Consider the following 24,988-nt stretch of genomic DNA (forward strand, 5'->3'; position numbering starts at 1 on the left):
ACCTGTGGTCAATTTTTTCACAGCATTCCTCACCACCTCCCTTGTACGCCTGGCCACACTTCTGTGCATTTGGGGGTTTGCCAGTCAGCGGCGCCATATGTAGAGGACTGGCCTTGACAAAAATCACCTCTTGAGTAGGGGTGTGGGAATAGAAAAATTATATGAAGACACATAAAAATAATAAGACCGAAAACATGAGACAGTATTGGGAGGGTATTTCAGGAATCAGTCAGACCCAGGATTCACCCGGGTTTATTTTTCCACAGCTTTTATATGTTGAAATAAGAGCGGCGGGGCTGCGTCCCCAACACCCTGGCCGCTTGGCTAGCTTATGCCCGAAATAATAACACACAAACTGTATTCATTTAAAGAACTGCTTGGCCCATGAACTCTAGCCCTTACAGGCTAATTCTCGCACCTGGACTAGCCCATTTCTAATAATGCGTGTAAGCACCCCAAGGTGCGCTTACCGGGAAGATTCTAGCCTCTGTCCATCCTGGGAGAGTGTAGCATGGCGTCTCTGCTCCCGAGCTGTCGGCTCTCTCTCTGGGATCCGAGCAGAGTCTGACCTCACTTCCTCTTCCGCCCAGAATTCTATTCTGTTTTCTCCTCCCATCTATGTTCTAACCTCAGGGCCAGCCAAGCAGTTTCTTTTATTGCTCAGCCAATGAAATCAACAGATTGATATGACACTCCCACATCATTTATACCCAATGTAAACTGTGGGAGAAGGTAACAAAAGACTTTATTACTATGACACAAAAGATTTAACTCACACAGTCAACTCTGAGAGAGCCAATCAACAGCATTCTGTTGACTAGGTTATACAAGGTGCCCCAAGTCATGCTTACTGAGTCAAGTACACTAAAGACAGCTCTTCCCCAGGTGACCTCACAGTTACAAAGGAAAGAGCTGAAGTACCTTTGCATATCCTGAACACCCACCATCAGGATGGCACAGAGCTATCTTAACTTTAAAAGGGCTAGGCAGTCACCTCCTGAGTTGTAAGGTGCCATTAAGCCTGTTAGTCCCCAGACTCTCTGGCAGTCAGTCAAGGTAAAAATGGGCCTGCATTTTTCGGCCTCCATACAGCTCCCAGTTCTCTTTTTTTTCTTTTCTTTTCTTTTTCTTTTTTTTTTCAAGACAGGGTTTCTCTGTGTTACAGCCCTGACTGTCCTGGAAATTGTTCTATAGACCAGACTGGCCTCGACCTCACAGAGATCCACCTGCCTCTGCCTCCTGAGTGCTGGAATTACAGGCTCTTGCCACCATTGCCCAGCCCAGCTATTTTTCTAAACTAACTGTGAAGGTGAATACTTTCGGGACTCTTAAAAATGTGTATTATTTATGTGTAAATGTGTGTGCCTGAATGTATGTGAACCATGTGCATGCAGTTCCTCTAGAAGCAAGAAGAGGGTATTGAATCTCAGAACTGGCGTTATGAACAACTGTGGGGCACTTCCTATGGGTGCTAGGTACTGAAACTGAGTCCTTTGGAAGACCAACAAGTGCTTTTAACACTGAGCTATCTCTCCAGCCCTGGACTCTTAATATTTATTTTCCTTATAATCATTGAATTTATGGTAATATAGCCCAGTTAGACCTTGTCCTATAATCTCAATTGATAAATAAGCTCCTTGAACATGTACATTATTTTAAATTCCCCCCCCCATGAGGAAATCAGAGTGACAGCTGTAGAAATTGTCCTCTTCATCGGAGTAGGTGGAAAGTCCAAGAGTTGCTGGGGGTGGGATGCTGAGAGCAAGGAAGAGATTCTGCTACTGTCCAAGAAAAAGGTGGGTGTGAGAGGGAGGAAGAGAAAAAGCTGATGCTTTAGCCTCCAAATGAGGCTGGCACCTTTCAGGGCAGACTTCTATAGTAATGTTCTTTCAAGGTGTTCTTTCATTTATTTTCAGCTAGAATGTTATGATATAAGCTGAGCCTGCCCAGAGAGAAGCATTCCTGCTCATTTCTTTAATCTCTTTTAGATATGTGCTCTATGACTTTAAGCTGAACATTCTTAGGAATGGGTCCAGCCCTATAGGAACATGTATAGGATCCCTGAATAAAGTCACCATGCTTCTTTGTTTCCAGGAGAGCAATGCTCTGAAAATAGCCCTTGTGCTCCCACTGCATGTTGCAGGTAAGAAGTCTTTCTTCACTCTTACGTTTTGGTTTTGCTTATTTTAACCATTGGGAATCTTTTTGTATTCGTTAGCAATGGAATTCTTGGCTCCATTCACCACAGTTGTCCTATCATTTCCACATTAAAGGGGTTATCAGTTTTGCAGAGACCAGCATAAATTCTCCCTCTTTTTCATGTCCATTGACTTCATTGTTATCATGAAGAGGCCTAACTGCCCCCTTGAGTCTGTAGGAGTTTACAAAGCCTGCTGAAACCATTTTCTTATACCTTTACTCCATCATTAATCTCTTGCTCTAAAATGGCATTTTATCTCTTTTGGTATATTATTTTGAAAGGTCTGACTATGCAGGCAAATTGGACTGGAAGTCTGATTACCCTGATAGTTTCTCTAAAGCTTTAATTTTGAGCTTTTGCCATCGAGTCCAGTCCAATAGTTAATTTCTTTTGTAGTCATTTTGGAATACATAGACAAGATAGAAAGGAAAAACTAACTGTGGCTCAGCTACTCACACATCTCATTTAAGAGGTCCCCACTATCACATGAATTTTTCTGTATTTGAGATAATATATTGCCCCATGCTGAATTCTGAAGTTGTTTAGTTTATTATTAAGTAATTAGTATATTTTGTTTAAACCCAGAATCCCAATAGTTCAACATATCTGTATCTACCGTAAAATGTTTAAAATTTCCTCCATTGTTTCTAAAATAGAAAAAAATATGCTACTGGTGTAGCAGAAACTTGAAGTAGTAAAATTGATGCTATATAATTTATTTATTTTATATCCCTCCCTTCTTTATTCCCATTCCCTCCCACCACCTCCCTTCTACCCACTCCATCCACTCCTCCATTTCTGTTCAGAAAAGGGCAGGCCTCCCGTGAGTATCAATAAAGCATGACATATCAAGTTGCAGTAAGACTAAATACCTCCCCATGTATTAAGTCCAGGCAAGGTGACCCAATGTGAGGAGTAGGGTCCTAAGAGCCAGCAAAAGAGTTAGAGACAGCCCCTGCTCTCACTGTTAGGAATCCCACAAGTAGATGAATCTACATAGCTGTCACATATATGTAGAGAGTTTAGATTGGTCCCATGTAGCCTCACTGGTTTTTGGTTCAGACTTCTGTTAGCTTCTATGAACCCAAGTTAGTTGTTTCTGTGGGTTTCTTGTGGTATCCTTGACCCCTCTGGCTCATACAATCCTTCCTCTCCCTCTTCCGCAGGATTCTTTGAGTTCAGCCTAATGTTTGACTGTGGGTCTCTGCATCTGTTTCTATCAGTTGCTGTGTGAAGCCTCTCTGAAGACAATAGGGCTACGCACCAATCTATGAGTATAGCAGAATATTGTTAGGTATCACTGTGTTGATTTTTTTCCCCAATTGTGTTTAGTTTTATCGTAGGTCTCTGGGACATTCAGTCTCTGGGTCCTGGCACTCCAGGCAGTGTCAGGGGTGGGCTGACTCTTGTGGCATGGGTCTGAGACTGGACCAGTCATTGGTTGGGCACTCCCACAATCTCTGTGTCACCCTTACCCCAGTATATCCTGTAGGCAGGACAAACTATAGGTTGAAGGTTGTGTGTCTGGCTTGGTGTCCCAGTCCCTCCACTGGAAGTCTTGCCTGGTCACAGGAGATGGCCAGTTCAGGCTGTCTGTCCACTATTTCTAGGAGTCTTAGCTGGGGTCAACTTTGTAGATTCCTGGGTGTTTCCCTTGCATCAGGTTTCTGTCTGACCCTGAAATACACCTCCTTTGCAGTCATTTCTTTCAATACTTTCCTCTCCATCCAGGCCCCCAATCTGATTCCCTGTGTTCCCACCCCACCCACCCCAAGTCTACCCATGAGATCTCTTCTATTTCCTTTTCTGAGGGATTTCCTGAGTTCCCCTTTGAGCCCTCCTTGTTCCCTAGCCTCTCTGGGTCTGTGAATTGTAGCATGGTTATCCTCTATTTTATAGCTAATAGCCATTTTATAAGTGAGTACATACCATGTTTAGCTTTCCTGGTCTGAGTTACCTCACTTAGGATATTTTTTTCCTAGTTCCATCTCTTTGCCTACAAATTTCATGATGTTGTTGTTTTTAACAGCTGAGTAACACTCAATTGTGTAAATGTACTGCATTTTCTTTATCCATTCTTTGGTTGAAGTACATCTAGGTTGTTTCCAGGTTCTGGCTATTTCAAATAAAACTGCTGTGAACATAATTGAGTAAGTGTCTTTGTGGTATGACTGAGCATCCTTTGGGTATATGCTCAAGAGAGGCATAGCTGGGTCTTGAGGTAGATAGATTCCCAATTTTTTAAGAAACTGCCATACTGATTTCCACAGTGGTTGTACAAGTTTGCACTCCTACCATGGAATGCAATGGAAGAGTGTTCCCCATACTACACATCCTTTCTAGCATAAGCTATCATTAGTGTTTTTGATCGTAGTCATTCTGACAGGTGCAAGATGGAATCTCAGAGTCATTTTGGATTGCATTTGCTCACCAAGATTGACCTTCAATTAGGCTTCATTTCTGTAACAAAATGAAACAACCTTGACTTAAAACCAGCTATTTATCAAAGAATATGCCTCTAAGGGACATCTCTAGGTGGCAGTGCAGGATCACAAACACCACTAAGTCCTCTGTGCACTTTTCAGGAAAAGCATATTCTACCAGGTGGGCAAGATGAACCCAGTAACAACTAAGCGAAAAGAACAACACAGGTGTACTTAAGAAAGAATTCTGGCAACATACCTGATAGGTAACACTCCCAACTGCCCAAGTGGTCAGGCTTGGTCAGTCTCTTGTCTCTATTTAAATATCTGGGCTGGGATCTAAAAGTGACTTAAGGATGACAGCATGTGTGTGTACATGTAACAGCATGTGAAGTATACATAAGCTAGTGAAATTTTCTGTTTTTGGCTGTGTCCTCTTTGAACATTACCTAGAGCTGGATAAGTACTAGAAAGAACATTCTTCTTCATTAATCTTTTAATTATGCACTTTGCATAATTAAAATGTTCAGTGTGCAGAGTGATTTCTCACTCAGAAGACATATTATTTCTAGTACAACAAATATTGTTAATAAATCCTTGTTGACATTTGATATGATAATTCTCATGTTGATTTCTACAAATTGACATGTTTCTTGAGTTGCTGGGTTTCAGCAGCCTGGTCCCAGCAGCCCTGAAAAGATAGGCTCTGCCATCCAGTCATCATCAATAGCCAGTTAGAGAGATGGGTAATAGCTAAGAGCAAAAAAGGAGATTTCAGTGTGGCCCCACTGGGAAGAAGAACAAATAAGGAGGTCGGGCTACTCCTATTTTAGGGGTCCTAATATCCGGTTTAGGGTTCAGTAGAGGGTGAGACTTAGCTATGCCTAAGCAGTGCTGGTCAGGCTGTGATCCTGCCTATCAACTGACACATTGCAGTCAGCCCTGCAAAATCAGCCATGTAGTTGTCAGCAGTGTGTGAAATCTTTTCCCAGGAGACAAGCTCCCCTCGGGCTGGCACCTGAGTCCAGCCTTTTCCTTCCCAGAATGGGACTCTTAGGGTAAATTTTTATTTCTTTGGGTCCATTGTGTCGGTAGTTTGATAGCCCAAGGCAGGGGCATGGATGTCTCTCTTTAGAATATCTTGGTTCCTACTGCGACTGCTAGAGATACATTTTGCAAAACTCATATGAGAACATTTATCAGGTGTCTGCATTACTGTACCTTGAGATTATTTCTGACCTTTTTGTTATTAAATTCAGATTCTGTTATATTATTTTTGCTTTAAAATAAATTCTCTTAAATTACATCAAAGGTCTATATTTTCATTTAAGACCCATGCATTTATTTTTCATACTTTTCATATAAAATTGAGCTTATGAGATTTCATATAAGATACTTATACTTATAAGATAAGTTAAAATGAGTACTTTGGAGCTGAAGAAATGATTCAGGGGCTGAGAGCACTGACTGTTCTTTCAGAGGTCCTGAGTTCAATTTCCAGTACCCACATGGTGGCTCATAACCATCTATAATAGGACCTGATGCCCTCTTCTGGTGGCATGTAGGTGTACATGCAGATCACCCCGACATAAAATATAAGTAAATAAAAATTAAAAAATTAAAAGTAAAATGAGTACTTTGTGGTGAGAACTATATATTCAGTATTGGAGCATATACTTATCACTTGCAAGGCTCTGAGTTCAATCCTCAGTTCAGCAAAAAGTAAAAACAAAAAAGAAAAATAACCCCATAAGTAAATATTTAAAAGTTGGTGGAAAACAGTTCACAGAAACCAGGAGTTTTGGAACCTGGGGTGGAATACAGTCACAAACTCTATTCTTGGTCCTAGATACACTACCATCTTGCCTCAGCTTTGAAGTTGTCTAACTGTCTTGTTGTCTTTGTGTATATCAGTTGAATAGGCAATTTACATTTGAGTCAGAGCTGAGCATGGGGGTATATATCTGTAATCCTAGCATTTAGGAGGTAGAGGCAGGAGGATCAGGGGTTCAAGGTAGTCTTATTTATGTAGCTAGTTGGAGGTCAGCATGATCTACTTGAGACCCTGGTTCACAAAAATTGTCCGATTTGATTCACTTGTTTGTTATTTACCTTGTGATGCCTTGCTTAGGATACATGTGAACAATCCCTCTACACTAAGATTACAGGCAAGGATAGAGTACATATGCTTTCTTTCTTGGAAATAGCAAGTCCTGTTCTTGACCATACAATCTGGTATTTCCTTGTGTCCAGGCAGGAGTGAAGATATGCTAAAGAGATACTTAAATTTCCTCTGTTGGCTATCTGTTTAACAATGGACTTCAAAGAACTGGAAGTTTCCCCAGGAATTTCATCTTGGGGGAAGTACTGAAACCTTTTACCAGCCAGAGGGAGATGCTTTCTCTTGAAGAGATTGCACACAGTTCTAATACCTTGTCAAACTACCTTGTAAGATACTGGAGTCTAAAATACAATGATGGCTGGGACCACACCTTGACCAGAAACAGCTTAGTTCTGCATACTTTTGGCCCTTTGTTTAAACCCAATTGTCACTTCTGTATACTAGAAAATGGACTTGGGGACAGATCACTGGAGTTCTGTGCTCCTCTGCCCACTATGGCTATATGCAGTAAACAAATCTGTAGGCAGAGGCTGCTTGTTCGTTCCTGGCTGCCCTGACCTGAAATAATTACACAGAAACTGTATTAATTAAAACACTGTTCAACCTATTAGCTCAGGCTCCTTATTAACTAACTCTTTATATCTTACATTAACCCATTCCTATTATTTTGTATTTTACCATGAGGCTTGTGATTTACCTGTAAGGTTCTAGGGTGTCTGTCTCCTTTGGCAGCTATATGGCATCTCCCTGATTCCACCATCTTTTCTCCTCTGTCTCTGCTTGGGATTTCTGCCTTGCTCTATTCTGTGCTGCCATAGGCCCAAAGCAGCTTCTTTATCAACCAATGCTAATAAAACATACTCACCAGCACACAGAGAGGAATTCCACATCACAAATCTTTCCACTTTGTACTGTTACTTTGTTTGTTTAATTGAGGGTAGGTGGTCTGCTGTGGCCTAGGTTCTAACTAACACTTGCAACTGGAACTTTTTAGACTTTGATTCTTAGAAGTGTATACTCAAATCTTACATGATTAGCTCTAACAGACCACAAGTTTTGGGGTCATGGTTTTAGAAGTAAAGTGTTTCTCATGCACCTTGAAATCAGAAAGGGTGATATAACAAAATAACAACCTATATTGCCATTGGGAACTACATCCTGGGGAAAATATGATGAGCTTACTATTTGAAAAAGTTAGCTTGTAAAAAAAATAAACCAACCTCACTTGAACTAGGACTCAAATGTCTATGGGATAGTAGTTTTCCGTGCTGTTGTCCATGCAACGCCATACTGTTTAGGTAGGACACAGTAGGGCACTAAAAACATCTTCAAAGTGAAAATTTCTCTTAATTCAAAAGCTTGTCATTGATGTAGCCCTAAACTTGGAGGTTATTTTTGGGTGTCTGGTACTTGTCAGGATGACAAGGTTTACTCATTTTTGTAATTTCCTATTTCTCATCTTATTTTTCTGTCTGTCTGGGATACTAAGTAGAAAGCAAAACTCAGAGATCATGTAGACCAATGGATTTTAAATTCTAAGAGTTAGAAACTCCCAGGAGAGGGGCAAGTGCTGTGCTTGGCAGAACTATAGCAGAAACAGGGCCTTTCTTATCACCTCTTTGCCTGAATGCTGGCTTCCCTGGCTTCTCATTCTTACACTTGAGGAAACAGCATGCCCAGAAAATAAAGGGACAGTACTTTAAGGAAATGGTAAAACTCAGGTGGAAGCAAAATTCTTTTAGGTCCTGGCTCATCAGGAGACCCTATGAAAAATAAAGAACTGCCAATCTGTCTTTATGGCAAACCTACTGTCATTAAAAGATGGGGTACAGCCTACAGTTCACATCCCCTGATAAGCTAGGTAGCAAGGAGGACCAAAGAGAGACATGCATGGATTCCCCCTAGAAAGGGGAAATAGATAAAATCTGAGTAAATTTGGAGCATGGCGGGTGGGGGGGGGGAGAAAGAGAAGGGGAGGTCCCATGGAGGACCAGGATGGGATTGTCCAGTTGCAAGAGGGACAGAGAGGGAGAGCAAGGAAAGAGCTATCTTGATAGAGGGATTCAGTATGGGGTTAGGGAGAAACCTGGCACTAGAGAAATTCCCAGGAATCCACAAGGATGACCCCAGCGAAGACACCAACCAATAGTGGAGAGGGTGTCTGAGCTGGCCTTCCCCTGTAATCAGATCGATGACTACCTTAATTGTCACCATAGAACCTTCATCCATTAACTGATGGAAGCAGATGCAGATCCACAGCTAAGCACTGGGCCAAACTCCCAGGGTTCAGTCAAAGAGAGGGAGGGGCGATAATATGAGCTAAGGGGTCAAGATCATGATGGGGAAACCCACAGAGACAGTGGGCACTCACTGACTCTAGCTGGGGAGCCTGCATAGGACTGAACTAGGCCCTCTGAATGTGCATGACAGTTGTGTGACTTGGGCAATCTGTGGGGACACTGGCAGCGGGACCAGGGTTTATCCCTAGTGCAACAACTGGCTTTTTGGAGCCCATTCTCTGTGGAGGGATACCTTGCTCAGCCTAGATACAGGGAGGAGGGCCTTGGTCCTGCCTCAGGTGACAGACTTTGTTGGGAGGCCTCACCCTCTCTGAGGATTGGCTGGGGTGGGGGTGAGAAGAGGGTGAGGGGAGGGGGGGAGAGGAGTGGAGCGGGAGGAAGGGAAGGAGGGGTACTGGGCTTGGTATGTAAAACAAAAAGATTATTTTTAAATAAAAGTAAATTTAAAAAGATGGGATACAGTTCCATTAAAAATGAAACCTCTTTTTGTTACAAAATATGTTTTTTATTTTGTTAGGATAGAGCTAAAATAATTCAGAAGGCTTTTAAGATTTTTTTCTTGTCAATGCCTGGGAGCGCAGCAGGGCGCCTATCCTTTATTGGACCTACAGGCACACTGTTGCCTGATGCTCAAATGTGACCTAAGAGGGAAAGAAGGCCCCAAAGGATGAGAGGCCCCTCTTAAAGAGACAGATCATGCAGCCCCAGTGGTGGATTGTTTGGAGGATCGCTTAGGCGCTGCGGTGGGCAGTTAGATTCAGATAGGTGAGGGCCTAGAGGACAGTGAGTGCGTCAGAAATGGGTTCGAGGCTGGGGTGAGTGGGAGGAGCATGCTCTTGTGTACGTCCTGAGCGTGAGGCGCAGGGGGCTGTCGGGAACAGGTTCTGGACATCACCAACCACGTCTCTTAGGCAACAGGCAACTACAGCGTTGGAAGGAAAGTGCAGGAGACTCGGAGCCAGACTGGCAGCAACCTCCCCAGCATATGCTTGCAGCCTCTGAACCAGCCAATCCTACCCTAAGAAGAGCTCATCTTTCCAATGTGGTAGGGACTTCCTGTTGCTGTTGCCATGGTTTCGCGGGCGGGACTTAAGAGAGGCTTCCTTTGTTTGAATGGTTCTCCAGTCCCCTTGCTCAGGTTTGAGTTCCTTGTGTGTTGTTCATCCCACCTGTCTTTCCCAGCCTTCATCATATGGGCTGTGGGCAGAAAAGCAGCGGAAAAGATGGATGATCCTCCGAAGATGGACGATCCTCCGATGTGGGTGCCTGTCTGTTTCTTTAAAGTCTTAGATGGCAGTGTTGCGCCATACAGCCCTTTCTCCTCTGCCCTGTGTGTTTGAAAAAATACTGTGAGTCTTTTTAAACTAAGAAGGCTTTTTCCCCCTTCCCTTCTTCCCTTCTCGTCTTCCCTTTCTCCTCCCCTCCCCTTCCTTTCCCCGTAGTAGGATTTGTGCCTGCCTGGAACTGGCAATTGAGTTAATAAATTCTAGACTTTACCTTGTTGATATTCACAGCCTTAGAACAAATCCCTTTATTTTTCAAGTTGGCTTTACTGTTGTGGGGCAGCCTAGACACTACAGCGGCTTGTGTTTTGGCTTCTTTGAAAGGCCTTATTCTGTCCCCAGCTTGTCCTGGGTTTGTGGACCTTTATCCGTGTGTTCTTTCAGTGGAGACTTGGTTTCACTTCCATCTGGAAAATTTCTGTAAAGTGTTAATGAAAACAAGTTTTTTTCTTACAGTCCTATCACCTAGTGATCACCATTAATTGTATTTCATGGAGATTGCCTTAGAGCTTTCTAATGCGTACGGCTCTTTTAAAGATACTAGGCTGCATATTTGTGCCTTTGCTTTAGTGTCTTAAAAACTTAGAAAATCAGACCAAATTCCATTGATATGTAATTATTGTATCTCACATTAAAATCTCATATTTAGCATAAGCCATTTGTCACGTGAACATTTTCCTCAGTGTGATGAAATTATTTAATAACTGATATGAATTATACAAACAACCCATAGCCCCATCTCATTACCAAATATTTTGAAAGTATATTGTTGCTAAGTACAAGATCTGTACTAGTTGGTTTCTTTTTTGCTCACCATCAGTTTTTAAGTGCACAAAAAAGTGGCTAGCAGTGTGTTCTGAATAGATAGGTTGTGTGTTTGAATTAGTGTTTGATTTCTGCAGGGTAATTTTGTTACAAATACAGTGTGACATTTCATAATATACTGTGGTGTTTAAATAAGTTTTTTACATGCTTTTTCTTTCTATTTAAACTCTGTGAGTAATAAGTATAATATTAGAATTTAAAACTACGTTTGTTTCCAGGTTTACATTCCTTCCCAGAGTGTCTTGTCTTTTCTTTTATTTAGCACAAAAAGGTGTTCTACAAGAGTGTATAATATAGAATGTGATTCCAGATCTGTGTGCCACAGTCACCATAAATATAAAGGGTAGTGACTGCAGTGTCTGCTTCAGTGTTGATAACCGGCATAAATAGCTCAACAGGTTCTTAACTTGGGTCCTCACTACTAGATGTCACATTATTATTGTCTCTGCTGTTTGCCATGACATATGTAGTAGGGAATTTTAAACCAGGTCTTTATTTATTTATTTTTGTCTGGGTGTGATAAAATCTCCTTAAATGTATAATCTCTTGAGATTCCCATTTCTACCTTCTAGTAGGAAATCATTGTGTAATTTTGAGTGAACCGAATTAAGAAGGACGTATTAATACATTACTCAAAGATATTGCTTCTTTAACTTACAAAGAATATTTTCATACATTCTTATATTTCTAGAAGTATATTCATTGACTTTACAAGTTCAAACTTTTTATATTAATTAAATTTGTTTTTGACAATATTTTTTTTCTATGGGCACCTGCTGCATGAAAGTTAATTCCCATTCTCTGTGAACTTTGGCTTTTGTGTACTCATCATCATTTATAAATTTTGAAAAATAATATTGACTTTGGTGCAAATGTAAAAATTAGTCCCACTGTAACAATATATATATTTATATATATATGTTTTCCTTTTAAATTATATTTTTGGTCTTTAGATATATAATTATTAGTACTAACCCCACCCCCACCTCTCTGCTGGGGATGGAACTTAGAGCTTGGAGCTCTGAATGAACATACTACCACTGAACTACTGCTCTGCCTTCCTCAGAGTACTGAATCTATTTTTCACTGCTTTATTCTTTGGTATAGCGCTGAAAGTCCCATCTGCTCTTACCTCCCCTGCCTCTTATTTTTAGCCTAATCCATTAATTTTTCCACTGTCTGATGAAGTCCCCATTAGAATGCTTTAAAAACTCCAAATAAATAAAAATTCTAAGTGACTGCACATTTAAGATTTTCCATAACTACTTGCTACAATCACTACTCTCCAGGACTCCAACATATGTCTATTTCTCATAGTCCCTGAACTTGTAATTTAGCACAATTACATGCTTTTTATACTCTGTCTAGATCCTCCAGATTTTGAGTCATTAAAACTACCCATGCATGCACATAAATTTAACTTTTACCTATCAGGGCAGAGCTGGTAGTTGTGCAAATGGTTGTCTCTTTCAGTGTAGCTGAAGGGGCAAAGAATTCCTGGCAGTTTACATAAGCAGTGATGATTTTTTTCAAAGGAAGAGATGAGTATAAGATGTGGCGTGGAGTGGTAGATTCACTAACCATGACTCTTCTACCATTTCAATCTCAAAAGGAATGCCAGTGTTGAGAGAGGATCTACATGAACTCCACTGACTTTCTCTGTCCTGTGGCAGTCTTACTTGTTTCCATGGAGAAGGGTGACTGCTCCTCTGATCCTGTCCAGTGGGTGTGGGAGTTTACAAAAGTGATGAAGAAATTGTTTTGCATATTCACTGTTAATTTATCACGGCAATCTCTTTTGTTTTCTTGTTTTGTTGGTTATTTCTTAGATAGGGTATGTCTGTGGAGCTCAATCTGTTTTTATTCTTTTGCCTCAGCCTTCTGTGTTCTGGGATAACAGAAGTATATTGCAAGCGGGCTTTCTGATTCATTTCTATTATAGTCACCTTGGAATATATGGAAGAAAATAAATGAAAAAGTGTAATCCTTTTTTAATGTGTTTTGCATATTGCATTCATTTTTCCATATTGTGGTAATATATCGTTCACTATTAGATTATGAAGTTGTTTTTTTCCTACTAGGTAATAAGTATATTTTCTTAAAAGTCAGTTTCCAGTAGTCTGCCATATATATCATCTACAACATGATTCACAGTTCCTTAATTGTTTCTGAAAAAGAAAAAAATAATGCTACAATAAACACTTCTAGTACGTCATTGCCCTTGTTTAAACAATGTTCCTACTGTGGTTTCTGCCAAGTGGACACATACTGCAAGACTCCTCTGATCAAGAAAACTTGCCAGTATCTGCAACATTGTGTTTTGAGATTACTGCTAACCTTCAAAATTTTACTGTGCTGAGATTTGAATTTATCGTCTTAGTTTTTAAAAATGTCTTTCACATTATTTGTGATTCAGTGTTGTTTCATACATTTTAGTCATATGCATTTTTATATACTCTGAAAATGAATTTTTAAAATTTCATATGTGCTATTGGTTTTAAAGGGAATGCATCGTGACTTGGGAGTACGTCTCCGTGGCAGTGCACTTGCATAGCAAGTGGACAAGTAAATCCGTGGGATGAGTATCCAATTACACCAGAAAACCCCAAACAACAAACAATAAATAAATGAACATTAAAATAAAAATATTAAAATAATTCTCAAGGAACACCCCAAAAATTTCCATATGCAGATTTATAATCTGAGAAAGATCATAGTCACAGACTGCCTGCCCTACATAAACTGCCATCAAGGTTCATCTTTAGAGTTGGCCCATTTTTGGTTTCTCCTTGATGTCTATGGTTAAAGAGACAGGGTAACATGTTTGGGACACTAGGAGGAAAGCTTAGAGATCTTGAAACCAGTAGATTTCCAAATGTTTAAGTGCAAGAAACTTTCTTGGGGGAGGGGTGCAGGTGGAAGGGGTTCTTCTCTTACACTCTCTTGCCTAGTTGCTGCTACTCTCAGCTTCTGGTTCTCAGAGTTGAAGAAACAACCTGCCCAGAGAACAGCAAGTTTTGCTTGTTAGGGTTATTTGTTTTTTCAGGAAAGCAGGAGAGGATCATGGAGCCTGGACTGGAAGGGGTGATCTCTTGAGCCCTGGTCAAGGCCTACCTGTTTGCTCACAGGACTGTTTAGTCCCTCTCCCTTTTAAGTAAATATGCGCCCCCCCTCCCACACCGTTGACTTCTGTGAGGATTGAGTTAAAATAAGACAGGAGCAGAGAGATGCAAGCAGGGTGCCTGTCTTGTACTGAAGGGCACAGTCTTCTGTGTTGCCCAGGGCATGTCCCTGAGGAGACTTTAGAGGGGAAGAGAAGGATCCCCAGCAGGCAAGGCTGCATTGCTTGCCTGAGCGGTGTCATGGGGCCATGTGGTGGGCAGTTAGGATTAACGGGATGAGCGGGATGAGCGCTGCAAGGAAGACAGTGAGTACAGCCACGTGAAAAGCAGGATCAAAGGCTGGGCGGAATGGGAGGAGTGTGTCCAGGGACTGGCATGCATCTCACGTGGTGCGCAGGGCAATAGGTCCTACTTATCAGCAGTCCCATTCTACAGCAGCGGTTGCATCCCTTGGTCAGCAGAGAACTACAGCACTGGAAGGAAGCCGCAGTCCTGCTTCTGGAGGGAGACTAACAAGTCCTTTCAGGACACTTGTGCTCAGGCTTCCGATTCAGCAGTCCTACTACAAAGAACAGCATCTTCCGATGTGGTAGGGATTTCCTCTTGCTGTTGCTATGGTTTCACGAGCAGAACTAAGGGAGGTTTCCTTTGTTGGCATAGACTGTTTAGCTACTTGGGCAGGTGTGAGTTGTGAGTTCGCTGTGTGGTCTGTCTGGTTAGTCGCCTCAGTAGGTTGGCTTTTCTCATCTTTATTTAATAGGTTGGGGGCAGACAATTCCCCAGAAAAGATGGACTCTTTCTGATGTTGGTGTCTTTCTGACCCTTAGATGGCAGCATTTCTTAATGCAGTGGGCCTCTTTGCTTCTTCTCCCTCCCTTTGCCTGTGGAAAAAAAAAAAAAAATCCCCTGCTGTGGAGTCTTTTTTTTTTTTTCTCTTAGAGCGGCTTTAGAAAAAAAAAAAAGTCTTGGAGCCTGAGATTAAGTTACCAACTTCCGAGATTCCCTCCCAACTCCCTACCTCTTGGACAAAGAGCTTTTCTTTTCCAGTTAGCCTTGGTTTAGTGGGACAGCCTAGGAACTCATTTTTTCCCCTTCTGGCCTTGGAGTTTATGCACCTTTGCAAATAATTTCTTCTAGTATAGATTTTATTTCACTGCATTCTGGACATTTTCTGGGGATTTAATGAAAACAGTTTTTATTCACAGACCTATCACTCAGTGATCACCATTAATTCCATTTGTGATCCTTGCTTAAGACATTTTCTCACCCATACAGGTATGTTTAAAGCGTAGTGAGATCCATATTTGCACATGAAAAAAACCTGTGGAATTATTGCTGTGAATCTCATTAACTTTACAATTACTGTAAGCTTCCTTAAAGTGCCACATATCTAGCTAGGCTGTGTTACGTTTATCCTAGTTTATCTAGCTACAACTATGACAGAGTTCTTTCCGAAATGATGGGAAAACAAAAGGAACCCTTGGATTCCTATAGAAATGTTAAACAACAAAGGATTTCCCCCTAGGAGAGGAGCTTTACAAGTTCTACCCACCCCCACTGCCATCCTCAACCAGGACACCAACAGAACAGTGTCTAATAGTCTGTCCTCAACACCACAGCTGTTGAACACAGGAGCATTTCTTCTAGTTAATTTATTTTGTTTATGTATGTATCATTTCATAAAACTCGGTAGTATCTAGAGTTTCTTTTTTCTTCTTTCTTTTTTTTTGGGGGTGTGTGTGAGAAACAGGGTTTCTCTATGTAATAACTCTGGCCTGGAACTCACTTTGTAGACCAGGCTAACATGGAACTCACAGAGATCCGCTTCCCTCTGCCTCCTTAGTGCTGGAATTAAAGGTGTGCTCCACCCATGCTTGGCATATTGCAGTTTTTTAAATGGACTTTCTTTTCACTTTCTTGTGGGCATGTGCGTTATTACAATTTACCAAAAAAGTCTTCCCCAGTGTGTCTTTTACTCATTTTTTGATTCCAGGACAGAAAAGCATCCTCAAAAGCGCTGTTTTTTTTAATTATATATTATTTTTTTTACTTAAAAATTTCTACCTCCTCCCCTCCTCCCATTTCCCTCCCCCTCCCTCGTCAGCCTGAAGAGCAGTCAGGGTACCCTGCCCTGTGGGAAGTCCAAGGTCCTTTCCCGCTCCATCCAGGTCTAGGAAGGTAAGCATCCAAACAGACTAGGCTCCCACAAAGCCAGAACATGCAGTAGGATCAAAACCCAGTGCCATTGTCCTTGGCTTCTCAGTCAGCCCGCCTTGTCCGACATGCTCAGAGAGTCTGGTTTGATCATATGCTCCATCAGTCCCAGTTTAGCTTGCTTTGGTGAGCTCCCATTAGATCAGCCCCACCATCTCCGTGGGTGGGCGCACCCCTTGAGGTCCTGACTTCCTTGTTCATGTTCTCCCTCCTTTTGCTCCTCATTGGGACCTTGGGAGCTCAGTCCAGAGCTCCAATGTGGGTCTCTGTCTCTAGCTTCATCCATCGCCAGATGAAGGTTCTATGGTGATATGCAAGATATTCATCAGTATGGCTATAGGATAGGGCCAGTTCAGGCTCCCTCTCCTCAGCTGCCCAAGGATCTAGCTGGGGACATCTCTATGGATACCTGGGGACACCTCTAGAGTCAAGTCTCTTGCCAACCCTAAAATGGCTCCCTTAATTAAGATATATACTTCCCTGCTCCTTTATCCACCCTTCCTCCATCCCAACCATCCCATTCCCCCAAGCTAAGTGCTGTGTTTTTCTAAGGACTTGACAGACAAGGGCCATTGGTAAACTCTTTCTTGATGCTATTGATAACTGACTCCACATGTGTATTGTGTTGTCTCCAGAAGCATACATTAAAGGTGGTAAATCAATATCTGTTTCAGGGAGATGATGCTTTACATAAACAGTCAAGAGATTATTTTTTTTTTAGCTTGTCTCCTGGCAAGGTAGGTTCACTATTATTCCTATTGTGATCTACAGTATTTGCTACAGTGTATAGTATCTTCCCTTTAGTTTTGATGAGGCATGCCTTGCTATGCATATATAGCCTTGGCTAGCCTGATGTTTTCTATATAATCCAGGCTAACCTTGAACTCCTAGGAATCCTCAGTCTCCCCAGTGCTGAGATTACAGGCACCTGTGATGTCAGCGGATGTTAGGGTTTTGTAGACATCTATTGAGATTTCTGGGTATTTATGTCCCAGAACAAGGAGCTAGACAAAGAAATGTAGATAATAGCAGAATCAAGACACAAGTTATCAGAAATAAATATACTTCCAATGGAAGAAGTGGGCTGGAGTTGGGAGGAAGATTAGAAGCATGGAGTACTGGGACATTTATAGGTCATCTGCATAGTGCAGGTTTTTTGCTCACACTAGTTTTTAACATTTAGGCCTTGGTAGTATGTGTAGGGCATACTGTTCTAGTCTTCCTTTCTGCCAGCTCATTTATTCTGGATGAGAGAGAGGGATGGATTCACTAATCACAGTTGTTCTACCATTCCACATTTAAAGAGGGCATCCATTTTTGCATGGTAACACTGTTTTAAGTCTGCTTACTTCTGTGATGTATGGCAACCTGACTTCATTGTTTAGATGGAGAGGGCTGGATACTCTCTCCTTAATCTGCCAACGAGATCTTTGCATGTATTCACTCTTACTTTAAAAATGAAATTCATAAATACATTTTAATGGGACTGGAGAGATGGCTCATTGGTTAACAGCACTGGCTGCTCTCCCAAAAGACCCGGGTTTGATTCCCAGCATCCACAGGGTAGCTTACAACTGTCTGTAACTCCAGTTCCAGGATGTCCAGTGCCCTCTTCTGACCTCCATTGGAACCAGGAATGCATACAGTGCACAAAGTACATGCTGGGAAAGCATCCATATGCATAAAATATTTTTTTTAAATTTATTTATTATTTATTATGTATACAATAGTCTATTTGTGTGTATGCTGAAGGCCAGAAGAGGGCACCAGACCTTATTACAGATGGTTGTGAGCCACCATGTGGTTGCTGGGAATTGAACTCAGGACCTTTGGAAGAGCAGGCAATGCTCTTAACCACTGAGCCATCTCTCCAGCCCCTGCATAAAATATTTTTTAAAAAAGTTTAAAAATTAAAATGTGTGCTCACACATAAGCCATGGCATGCATATGGAATTCAGAAGACAGCTTTTGGGAGTTGGTTCTTTCCTTCCATCACGTGGGTCTTGGGAATTGAACTCAGGTCTGTAGGCTTGGAGGCAGACAACTTTACCTGCTGATTGCTGCCTGACAATTCATTTCTACTGTAATTTTGGAACACACAGAAAATAATAAGGGAAATAATCATTACTGAAGTGCTCATAAACATCTCATTTCAATGTATTTTTCCCCACATTTTCAAATCCTATCAATATACTCTCTCAAAGTATATTATCCAATACTGACTTCTGAAATTTTCATATTAAATAGTACATTTTTGGAAATTTAAATTTCTCAGCATTCTAATGTATTTTAAAATTCCTATATTTTCCTGCGTTAGAATAATTGTACAACAAATACCATTAATATATCATTTCTCTAATTTTAGACAATATTCCGCTTGTGGATTGCTAAAGTAGAGATGAAAATAATATCTTTAAATTATTTTTGACATCTGGTATCTTTTCATGCCTTTAATATGCATGTATGTGGATTTTTTGTCTTTTTGTTTTACTTTTTACTTTTTTTTTTCAGATCTGGGGAGTGATCCAGAGATTTATACATACTAGGCAAGCACCTAGCCATTGAACCCAGGCCCTCTTTTGAAAATACTTGTATACTTGATGTAATGGATGGTTGTCTTGAAGGTATCTTCTCAGTATCTGAGAAATAAAACATTTATTAATTTCAATGAGTACCTGACAGACACGGTGCATTTAAACATTCAGAACATCTCTCTGAGTCATGTGTCTTTGGGAGCCTTATACACATATTGCTTTGAATCAGGTGCTTCATGTTACTTAGGTTTGTGCCACTCCACTACATAAGGAATCTCTCCAGGTTTGTGACATTGTTACAAATGATAGATTTATCTTGCACATTTATGCGGTTTTGATCTATTGTGTTTTCATTCTCTGTTGGTAAACTAATGATTTTTGTGTATCTCTTCTAACCAAGATTTCTTACCAGAGCGTTATTTTATATTTGAGCTGATATGACCGAAGATGATTCCAGGTGTCTACTATTGAGTTTTCTCCAGTATGTGCTGACATTTTTGTTAGAAAGGTCTTCTTGTATTCTGTCTTTAAGTGTCTCTCTTCTTGGAACTTCTATATTTTTTTTTTACAGGGAATCAAAAAACTGAAAGCTTTTCCATTTTGTGTATTTTCACAGTTTCTATCCCATGTGAATCCTTACATACTTCAGAAATCATTGAGGAGAGCCGAAGGCATGTCTACATTCTCTGCATTCACCTTATTTCCTTTTCTGTTCCTAATACTAGTTTATTTTCTTGCTGAGACGTGATGTGAGCATTTAGGAATGAATGAACACGAAGGATTTCTCCATCTCCACACACCTGCCTTTCGTATGATTTTACTCTACAAGGGTTTTCTTAATAATAGGAACTAGAATCCAACTGAAGTTTTTGTCACATTGATTATCTTTATTATGTTCAAAGTATCTATGACCTGATGCCTTAGATTTTTCCTGGAATTTCTTTTTTTTAATATTTATTTATTATGTATACAATATTCTGTCTGTGTGTATGTCTGCAGGCCAGAAGAGGGCACCAGATCTCATTACAGATGGTTGTGAGCCACCATGTGGTTGCTGGGAATTGAACTCAGGACTTTTGGAAGAGCAGGCAGTGCTCTTAACCACTGAGCCACCTCTCCTCCAGCCCCTTTCCTGGAATTTCTGTAGTCATCTTTGAAGTTCTGGTCTTTCTGTTGTCACCAGGTTCCTGAAGGTTTCCTGTATCACATATCCATGGAGCTTATGTGGGGGAAAATCCTGCAAATCCCACTCCTCCACAGTGAAGTTCACAGCCACATCTTCACAGGTCACATACTTCATTTCTGCTTCCCAGTTCTCCTGTTCCCTTCACAATTGTTTCTGGGGTCAGTTGTCACAAAGTGACAGAAATTGGGTTACCTGAATCCTCTCTCAACTTGAATGCCCTTCCCGACTACTTTTTTCTTCTTTTCAGATACTTCCTTCTTCCTTTTCCTGCTGCCCAGGTTCTCACTAGTCTGGCCAGGCTAAACTTGAACTCTGTAGCCCAGGCATGCCTTGACCTTGGAATTTATTGCCTCCTACTTGCTCTCTACCCTATGTATGTATGTATGTATGTACGTATGTATATATGTATTCTTTTTGAGATAGTCTCTCTCGGTGTACCTGGACCTGAATATCTATTAAGATAAACTGACTGGCCAGTGAGTTCCAGGAATCTGCCTCTCTCCCCATTATCCTTTCTGGCATCCTAGCACTGGGATTACAAGTATGCTTACTGAGTGCTAGGGATACAGGCCCAGGTCCTTGTGATTGCAGGAGCAAGCACTTTACCAACGGAACCATTTAGCCAACCGCTATTTAAGGAATTATTAGTGAACGTCACAAGAGTTGGTGTTGGTGCTCTTGGCTACTGTAAGCCAAAGAGTGAGAACATAGACATTGTCTGGTATTGGAACACTTACAGATTAGGGAGGAGGGGGAAAAGGAGCAGCACAAATGGTTTTGAGAGCATAGTCTTTCCTGCTGCACAGGGCAGGGCCACAGGCAGGGAGACTTAGCCCTGGGCAGAGGACCCTCTGGTCGCCTTCTCAGTGTTGAGGACCCCGAGATGGCCAGTTACTTTTAAAGGTAGAGGACTGTAAAGAAGACAGTGCAAGCACCGGAGTGGGAGGAGTATGTCCAGGGAATTGACACGTGTTTCAGTTCACAGCAGCTTTAGAAGGGGTGTTTAGGCAGATCCCAGGGTGGAGACTGGAGGTGACCTCTCTGGGTTCCTGTACGTCCTAGAACCTGCCAATCTTAGAGTAGACTTTCTCTCCAGTCTCTCCCCCTTCATTCATGCTTCCTGTGGCATATGTATGCACTCCCTGTTGCTGTTGCCATGGTTCCGAAGGCAGGACTTATGTTTCTGTGCTGGAGTCTTTGCTGATACCACTTGATTTATTATCTTCCCTTTCATCCTACTCTCTCAGCCAAGTCTCTGAGTTTTCCATAGAAAAGTAGCTGGAAAGATCCCCTGATTTACAGATGCCAGTGACGCATCCTGCCGCGCAGTTGCTTCACCTTTTGCCCTGCCCTTCACCTTGGAAAAGGCCGTGCAGAGCCTTTTGCTGGAGAAGACCTTTCTTCTAGTTTTAGTGCTGGGGCTGCTGCCTTCTGGGCAAAAAGTCATCATTTAGGGATACAACCCTTTAGAGTTCAGATATTCAATTCACCCATGGGATTGCCTAGGTACCTTATCAACTTGGCATTTCTGCTTCTCTGATTTCATGGACACATTGATGTCCTTTATCAACATATTCATCCTTTATAATAACAATTCTTTCTCACTGTAGAAAATTCAGAAGACAGATATACAATACAGAAAGCTAATCTTATCCACAGTCCTATTGCTGAGAAGTTAATCTTTTATAATTAACTGCAATAATTTTCCTAAATATTTTCATTCATGAAGTGTATTTAACTAAAATGGGGATTATGTTCCATTATAACTTAAACACATTGCTTTAGAGCTCGGTTTTCTTTTTTTGAAAAGTAACTTTTTTTTCCACTATACACATTTTTGTTTTATAACTAAAACATAAAGTATTGAAAACTTTAGTAAAACAGAAGATCAAAACACAGTAAATCATGGTTCAAGGACAGCCATCAACGTGCAGTCTTGTGAAGGCAGTAGCTGAGATTTATACTTAATCATAACCAGCACCGGGAGGAATATTTTTACTGTAGTCTCTGCTCAGTGAGTGCTGTGAAATGAAATGTTTGCATTTTTGTTATGTGTATATGTATCAGTGTTCTCATAGCATTGTGTTGTAAGAGTTTTCTACATAATCTTTTCTATTTTACTATTCTGTTTTGAAAATAAATTTTATTACCTTAGGTCTGGTTAGTTCACTCAAGAAGAAATCATTTAGCTAGCTGGTAATAAACAGAGCTCTGATCTTTACAGGTTCAAAGAACTTTGCCTCATTCTGTAAGGTTTAACTAAATGCTATATATCACAGAATTTCTTTGGGTAACGTGATGGACCTGTTATTGATGCTCCATGTGTTGTTTTGATTGGCTCTCACTATATTTCCTATGTTTCTTCAAGGACTGTCCTGGATCATAGGCAATTCATAGCATCTAGGATTTTGGAAAGTATCTCAAGGTTAACTGATAAAGTATTAAAATCTGGATTCAGATTAAATTGTTACATTGGATTTTTAATTTGGATCATGTATGAGGTAGGGGGCTCGGAAGAATATAGAATTTAGAAATACACATTTAAGTGCCAAATTACCGAAATACTCTTGTAATTAAGAACACAATTATTTGACAGGAAGCAATGTGTTTGAAGGAAAGTTAGTTTTATTGAAATATTCATTAATCTCTAAGGCCAGCTACTAGTTTTGATGTTTCTTTCGCATGTCTGACATACCTGGAAAAACAGTCTTGTATTTGCTACTGAGAATTTTCTTTATAAATACCAGTGTATACAAATAATATAACTTTATACTGTCAACTTTTTTGCTGTAAAGAAGTTGTTTGAATAGCTATCCAGTTATGCACTAATTTTTCCGTTTCTGTAGAAGAGGGGATGGATTTAATACTCAAGTGAACTCCCCCCAGTCACTTTTGCCATTCCTACTTATTATCTAGTCCCTTCATTTCTCTGGGCACTTTTCCTAATTTTAAGAGGTTAGCACTTGAGACAGGAAAATAGATCCAGGGAAGGAAATGCTTAAACATCCCTTGTTCTCAGAATTCTCGTTTTTCTATTACACACTGCTTATAGAAACAGGAAAGAGGCGCTGGGGAAGATGTTTTGAAAAGAGCTGATAGCAGTTCGAGTCTCTCAGATATGAACATAAGATTGAAGACTAAAGAACAAATGTACATAACTAGAATCAACAATGTTAAGGAATGCCAACACGTTAAACCTAGTTTCTAATTAAGTGCTTAAGAAGAGTGTCTGTCTAATCAATTATAGGATTTCTGCAAGGATTTTAAGATCAGGCAAGTCTTCCAGTACTCTTGAAGCTGAAGCAGGAGAATTACAGCAAGTTCAAGACCAGCCAATCCACAATAGTGAGTTTGATGACAGATTGGGCTACAGAGTGAGACTCTGAAAAAAAAAGATATGAATTATAATGGCAAATACCACAACAAAATTGGTGATTAAGTAGTATGGCAGGTACTTTTATTATTCCCTGAAATGGTGTCTTCCTATATAACAGCTCAGGCTGGCTTGGGACTCATAATGTAGCCCAAGTAGCAATGGAGCTAGAGATGTTTATACCTCAGCCTTCTTGGAGCTGGAAATACAGGAACGCATCACTATATCTGTTTTCATCAAAACACTTTTAGACAGTTTCAAGGGAGTCATCAGCCAGAGTGTCATGGTGGCAATCAAGTCAGGTAGCTACAGTGACTTCATACTTGTTGGTATAGTAACAGAACTGATCTGACAGTACACAGGACATGTCTGTTCCTAGCCACAGGTGGAAAGGACACAAGAATAAATAGGCAAAGAAGTCTCGTGTATTTTGAGTTTCCCTATGGCAGGGCTTAAAACCATCTAACTTGGAGCGATTATTTTAGAGAATGAAGAAAATGAGCCTGGACAGGTAGAGTCCTAACATTTGGCCATAAAATTCTTTATGTTTTGGGTCCTAAGCAATGCATCAAATTAAGATTCTGATTTAGGGAACTTGAACTTGGGTTTCAGGCACACCTAGGATTCCTAGGATTCCTGTTTGACATGTTTGCTCCACTGCCTAGTGCCATCTACCTGCAGACTCTGAATCCATCAGAGCAGCTCTGACTGTTCTAATCCTAGACAAGGCTGCAGATTTGGGTATTGGCAAAGGGCTGAAAGTTAAGCACCCAAAAGATCAATCCTGAATGACGACAGGTTTTCCTCTCCTTCTGAAAACTATTTTCAGGAAAAGGAGAAGAGATGACAACGAGAAGGACCACCAAGATGACCCTCATTCAAAGAGGAATAAGAAGGACCAGGCCTTCCAGGACCCTCGCGCTATAGAGGTAGGAGCGATGACCACACAGCTTCTCCAGTTGACTCATTGCCCACTCTGTGGCATTCATTTCCATCTCCATGTTGGCAAGAGAACCCTCCAGACACACTCATGAAAGTCTTCTTTGTGGCTGCAATGCTATTGAGGCAGAGCAGGATTTTAAGTATTGTCATAACCATAGCTTTACTGCACAGCAGGACAGAGACAGGACCCACAGAGATGTTTTCCCAAGCCCAAAATGGAGGATGGGGTTCCAGAAATTCCCTCACCTTGCAAATAGGGAGGGAGAATTGAACCCCACCTTCTATGGTTAGGAAAGACATAAACTTGAAGAACAGAGTGGCGGGCTACTAGCTGCAATGCTCTTCTTGCTTTCTCCCCGAAAAAACAAAAAGCAAAGTGGGGTTGTGTGAAGGGACGTGGGAGAGCTTAGGGATGCTTATGCCGAAGAGCTGGCGTTTCAACTTCCACAGTCTTAACTTTAACA

At 41.0% G+C, this 24,988-nt stretch overlaps 3 protein-coding genes across 20 annotated transcripts in view; all 3 read left to right on the forward strand.

The window, feature by feature from the left end:
* The window catches only part of LOC126494808 (protein FAM104A-like), a 185,565-nt gene that overhangs the window by 24,292 nt on the left and 136,285 nt on the right, over nt 1–24,988 (forward strand). For 5 of the 17 annotated variants that reach the window (XR_007590062.1, XR_007590065.1, XR_007590061.1 and 2 more), the window contains exon 2: nt 24,412–24,511. Coding sequence is in view for 6 of the 17 variants with exons in the window: in XM_050132225.1 (XP_049988182.1) it covers nt 24,412–24,511 (100 nt within the window). In the remaining 11 variants the exon portion in view is untranslated. The other 12 variants (XR_007590068.1, XR_007590070.1, XM_050132228.1 and 9 more) reach the window with 7 other exon arrangements.
* LOC126494802 (protein FAM156A/FAM156B-like) overlaps nt 1–24,988 on the forward strand; it is a 100,714-nt gene that overhangs the window by 24,121 nt on the left and 51,605 nt on the right. Inside the window, exon 2 of the mRNA XM_050132216.1 lies at nt 24,412–24,511. The gene's annotated coding sequence lies outside the window, so the exon portion shown is untranslated. The remainder of the gene's footprint in view (nt 1–24,411; nt 24,512–24,988) is intronic.
* Nucleotides 24,406–24,988, forward strand: part of LOC126494807 (protein FAM156A/FAM156B-like) — a 155,225-nt gene continuing 154,642 nt past the window's right edge. For both annotated transcript variants that reach the window (XR_007590060.1, XM_050132222.1), the window contains exon 1: nt 24,406–24,511. The gene's annotated coding sequence lies outside the window, so the exon portion shown is untranslated. The remainder of the gene's footprint in view (nt 24,512–24,988) is intronic.

This window comes from Alexandromys fortis, unplaced genomic scaffold, assembly GCF_014885135.2.
Source record: "Alexandromys fortis isolate MF-2015 unplaced genomic scaffold, M_Fortis_MF-2015_v1.1 scaffold_403, whole genome shotgun sequence".
NCBI lineage: Eukaryota > Metazoa > Chordata > Mammalia > Rodentia > Cricetidae > Alexandromys > Alexandromys fortis.